The sequence below is a fragment of the Austrofundulus limnaeus genome, unplaced genomic scaffold (genome assembly GCF_001266775.1).
Source record: "Austrofundulus limnaeus strain Quisiro unplaced genomic scaffold, Austrofundulus_limnaeus-1.0 Scaffold144, whole genome shotgun sequence".
NCBI classification, from domain to species: Eukaryota; Metazoa; Chordata; class Actinopteri; order Cyprinodontiformes; family Rivulidae; genus Austrofundulus; species Austrofundulus limnaeus.
The window spans coordinates 79,534-85,119 of record NW_013952546.1 but is presented as its reverse complement, the minus strand read 5'-3'; the positions used below and the strand labels follow the sequence as shown (position 1 = coordinate 85,119).

At 38.4% G+C, this 5,586-nt stretch overlaps 1 protein-coding gene across 1 annotated transcript in view; it reads right to left on the bottom strand.

Moving 5' to 3' along the window:
- Positions 1-4,904: 4,904 nt before the first annotated feature.
- Positions 4,905-5,586, bottom strand: part of pbx2 (pre-B-cell leukemia homeobox 2) — a gene marked incomplete at its 3' end in the record, with an annotated part of 12,753 nt that continues 12,071 nt past the window's right edge. The window contains 2 exon segments of the mRNA XM_014016363.1: positions 4,905-5,041; positions 5,143-5,284. Of these exon segments, the coding sequence (XP_013871817.1) occupies positions 4,905-5,041; positions 5,143-5,284 (279 nt within the window).

Sequence of the window (5,586 nt, the reverse complement as noted above, 5' to 3'; positions counted from 1 at the left end):
AAGTAGATCCGAAAATTTCTTAAAGAATTCTGCCGGGAAACCATCTGGTCCTGGAGATTTTCCATTTCGCATGTTTTTAATTGCAGAGTTTATCTCAGCCAAAGAGAAACATCTTTCCAACTTGTTAGATAGGTCAGAACTTAGTGAAGGGATTTTAATATCTTTAAAAAAATCATCCAATTCAGTAGGGTTAGGTGAGGCTTCGGAGGTATTCAGAGATTGGTAAAATTTGCTGAAACACAGATTAATTCCTGCATTCTCACAACRTTTTACACCATGCTTATCATTTATAGCAGAGATATCCTGTTTAGCTGAGCGATGCCGTAGCTGCTGTGCAAGAAAGCGTCCAGCCCTCTCACCATGCTCATAGTAGCCATACCTAGATTTGGATATAAATATTCGTCCTGTTGGGTAGATAAGGTGTTAAACTCTGTTTGGAGTAATGTACGTTTCTTAAGTGAGTCTTGTGTAAAAGCATGGCAGCATTCCCTGTCTAATTGTAAAATCTGATCTGTTAGTGATTTTAGCCATTTGATGTTTTTCTTCTTTTTATTTGCACAGTAAGAGATTATTTGACCTCTCAGGTAAGCCTTTAATGACTCCCACACAGTGCCGAGTGGCATCCCGGGAGTCCGATTAACATCAGTAAAAAAATTAATTTCAGAAGCAAGCATATTAATTAAGTCTTCGTCAGATAAAAGTATYGGATTAAGTCGCCAAGGACGATAGACCGATTGTGTAACAGGAACATTCTGTTTCATTATGAGCGGACTATGATCAGAAATGACTGTCGCTCCATAATCACACTCATCCGTTTATCATTTATGATGGAGTTTGCACTTTTTAAACATGTTTTCCTCTAAATATCCTCACAATATTTAATTTCTTATAGTGCCAAACTGATGTTTTTCAGTGCTTGAATAACTTTTTTTTTTTTTTTTTGCGTCAGCAGCGTGCGCTCCGGCGGGTGCCGACGCGTTTCCATCCTCACCTCTGTTTCCGCACGCGCCGTCGTCACATGGGTGTCACTTCAGGCCACACGTGCCACCGGACACCCCCTCCCTCCCCTTCTCTTCACGCGCCCTCATCAAACGGTCCAGCTTTGTCTTTGGAAAGCCTTTGATGCGCTGTGGGAAAGCCCCGAGGCGCGCACGCGTCAGCCTTTAAGATTAAAATACTTTGTATAAGACATCAGCTAAACCTTAGGCTTTTTACTTTTTTCAGTCCCATCATGATTATTGTGACTCCTAAATGCCTTTAAAATCCAACAGAAAACAAATAAGAGTTAATTTAATCTCATCAATCTTAGCGTGTTTTTAAAATCAGATTATAAGAGAAGCTCATAAAAGCAGCTGTCAGCACGGTGAGGGCTGATGGTTCGGATCCCTGCAGTCCCTGAGTGGACCATGAGGTCACCTGTCCAACCAGACACGCTGCAGCAGGACCATGATGGTGCAACAGTCCAGAGTCCAGAACCTTCAGAGAGCCGAGCAGTGTCTGCAGATCTGAAGCAAGGCTGCAGAAGAGTGGGTCAGAACTCCTCCACAACCATGAGAGGCAGACTGATGAAAGTTCTAACGAGAAAGAACCCTGAGCAGTAGAGCTGAAGGAGGATGGATCAGGGACTGGATAAAGGTTTTCAAATATAAAACATATATTTTTAATTTGTCCTCTGAAAGTGTCTGCATCATCCTTCAAATACAAAAAAGTTAAAGAAACCAAAAAAACAGGAAGTGACATCAAAGCAGTGGCAAACCTGCAAGAATTTGTTCAACATCCTTGCACACAAATTGTGAGGTGTTTACATTTAACCACACGTGTTCACACACTTGTAATTTAATGTTATTTAAAAAAATACAAGGATTGTGAGAAAATCCAGCCATCATTTATCAATTGAAAGACTTTTTCTGCAGGATTGTTCAGACTTCTGTAAGCTTGATTCATGCTGGATTTTGACTCATTAGCGCCTCTCGTGTTCGAACACGGAACTGCACCCACCATCACTGCTCTAACGTCCCTGCATCCAAGAGGAACTCTTTGTTTACTGAAACCTTATTTAAACTCTGACTCTTCATCTCTCTGATAGTGACTCAAAACAATTTAAAGAAACATCAAATTCTTAGCTGTTGTAGCAATGCTGTTTACAAACATTTCCCTTTCTTTCAATGCATATGTTGAAACATTATGGTCTGATATGTTTGACTGGTTATTTCCCAAAGTTCCCAGTCTCCAAATGTTCTCTGAAAACAATATAATTTATGGACTTATTATGGACAATAACAACAGTGACTTTCTCATCAACACTATTATCATTCTGGGGAAATTTTTCATCCATAAAGCTAAATATCTTAAGGTTAAACCAAATTTCTATCATTTTCACAATGACYTTATTTTGTACTGCAATTCTCTTAAAGTGATGCGCACTAAACATGCCCACAATCTATGCTCTATAATGAAGAGTATGATTTAACATCTAAACCCTAGCCTTTTTTTGTTCCTTCTTATTTTTAAACTTCTTTATTTGCACCCATCCTTTTCTCTTATATGCAAGTTTGTTTGTTTGAAATACGCCTTATTGTTTGTACATTGTATTATTTTGTGTTCTTTGTTGTTCAATAAAAAAAAACATTTCCCTTTGACATCACTACTGTTTCTCTCAGTTGGGATTTTTTCTGGCAATACGCCGTTACCTTTCCTTTCCAAAAATGCATTTATATTTATATTATTTATAAAAATATGACATGGCAGGCACTTTAAAGTTGTAGTTTAAAGACTTAAAACTTTGGAATTACAGGATATTTATTATCTGACTGTGAGCTTAATAGGAATTTAACAAATAAAACTTAAGACAATCCTTGTGTTTTAAGATAAATCATGAACGGACTCCCTGGATCCGTCACTCTGGGTCCAGAACCGAATGAAACTGAGACCAGCAGCTGCTTGTGAATACAGTCTTTATTGTAAAAGAGGTAGAGAGAATACAGGTGTTTCACTGTACAGAAAAATAAAAGACAGCACTGTCAACACTCATTCAACCCATTAATATGGACTCAGGCACACACCGTTCATGTTACAGGGACCAACAAGCCCGAACACAACAGAATAAACAAGACGGAAAAACAAACACACAAAGTCTTTGGATTTTTCTCTATTGCCCTCTCACTCACTAAAAGCATTCTCTCTCTTGTCCGAGCTGATAAAATGAAAATACTTGTTGCACTAAGAAGAAAAGCAATAATAATTAGAATAATAATAATAATAATGATATAATGTGCTAAAAACAAAGATAATGCAGACCCGCCCCTCGCTTCTCCCCCGTCACAAACACGTTTTACTTTTAGGAACGTGTCAAATGTAGTGAAAAACAAACTCCACAACCTCAATAAGAAAACCAAACCTGCATGCACACAAAACACACACACACACACACACACACACACAGAACAAATAAAACAACATAAAGAACCAAACCAAACAAACAATATACAAAAACAACTGCAGCTGAGTGGGATGTGTGGTTTCATTCATCGTCTCATCCCTCCTCAGTCTGTCGGTCGCTCTGTGCCGGTGGGCGGGGCCATCAGTCGGAGTTTTCTGATTGGTCGCTGTGGGGAGAAGTGCCGGAGGGGGGCGAGCCCCGGCTCTGCCAGTTTCCGTTAGCCTGAGAGAGACGAACACAGAGAGTCACATCTCGTATCGTGGCTCCACTCGACCGCACGATTCATCCATAAACCAAATAAAAACAGGTTTCAACAAGTTTCGCACAGAAACACTTTTCATCACCTGTTTGTTGACGAACGCTGTCAAAACAAAATCCCCTGACTGATCCAGTAACTCGCAGAGTGAAACTGAAACACGGGGTTTCTGCTTCCTTCGTTCGTTTACCAGCAGAGCTGGTGACGGGGCCGAGGAGGGACACACAACATTCTGCTCTGACAAGTTAATCCTTAGTTGTGTTTTTTGTTGCTCTTAAATCTTTCATAAAACAAAAGTTAATATAAAGGTAATCAGAGTAAAAACAAAGTGACGTTTTTAAAAGATTATTTCACTTATTACAGGAAAGGTAATCCAAATTAAACTGAATGAGCTTGTTTGTTGTCATCATTCTGGATTTACTTGGATCTTTTTTTTAAAATAAATCACCAAACTGATGAACGCAAACAGCAAAAGTGGTTTTCTGTGAGCACAATCAATGAAACATGACTGGTTTGTAAAACCGGCTTAATTAACACCAATGTACAGCTGATGAGGAGCAATATGAGCCTTCAGCGTAGATGGATTTCCAATTTTTTGATGGTTTTGATCTTTAATATGGAGGCCTGAAACTGACATAATTAGAAATAAAAGCAGAAATATATAAATGGACCAATAAATACTCTTAAAGTACACCAACTAAGTTAAAAAAGGAAAACTTTAACTCATGTTTTATCATTTAATTGACCTTCATTTAGTTTAAAGTTTAGTTTAAACTTTATTCTGAATTCAGGCAGCACAGTAGATCTGCACATGGATCCTGCTCCTTCCTGTCTGTTGACCAATAGGAGAGGAGCTCCAATAAGCCCCACCCACTTTATTTGCATAAGGAGGCAGAAATGCATAAGGTAAAAAAATATATAAAGCATAATTAAATATAATCATTTAAGAGACACAAATGCATCTAAAAGTAAAAAGAAAAACAAAAAACATTTTTTTAAATAAATTACGGTATGTTCTAAAATATGTAATTTATTTGAACTAAGCTGCAAAAATAAAACATGAAGGTCAATTAAATTATAAAACATGAGCTAAAGTTGTTCTTGTTTAAATTTAATTGGTGCATTTTAAGTGTATTTATTTATTTATTAGTCTGTTTATATATTTCTGCTTTTATTTCCAATTATGTCAGTTTCGGTCCTCCATACATTAAAGCCATTTACAGATGAAGCAGAAAACAGAAAAGTGTTGTGAATTACCTGCATCTGGTAGGCAGACTGCTCTCCGTTCACAGATGGAACCCCGAGGAACATGTCAGCTGAGCCGGACAGAGAGAACGACCCCGACCCTGAACAGAAACCAAGACCAGGAGGACAAATATTCACTTTTCAGCCTGTTGACGGGGAATTTTCAGATTCTGTCTTCCACTGGGAGGCAGAAACTCGGTACCTGTTGAGTTTGGAGTGTGTGGAGAGTCGTCCCCCTGTCGGGCCCCCAAGGCGGTCTTCATGGCGTAAAGGTTGGCCTCCTCCTGGAACTTGCCGATGTTTTTCTTGTAGCGAATTCTTTTGTTGCCAAACCAGTTGGAGACCTGGTTAAAAAACAAAATTCATAATTAGTTCCTAAAATAACATTTGATGAAGAAATGGGTTAGTCACAAATAAGACACGTTCTAATTTCATCTAAACTAGATCAGGTTTCTATTGAGACCTTTTATTAAATGATCTGGGTCTGTTAACGAGGTCTGAGGCAGGAACAGAGATGTCCAAGTCTTTGACCAAAAATCCAAGTCAAGTCTCAAGTCTCTTGACCTCAAGTCCAAGTCTTGTTGCATGTATCAGTTAACTGGCAGTTTGATGAAAGGTATTCTAACTATACTAGATTATATTCTAT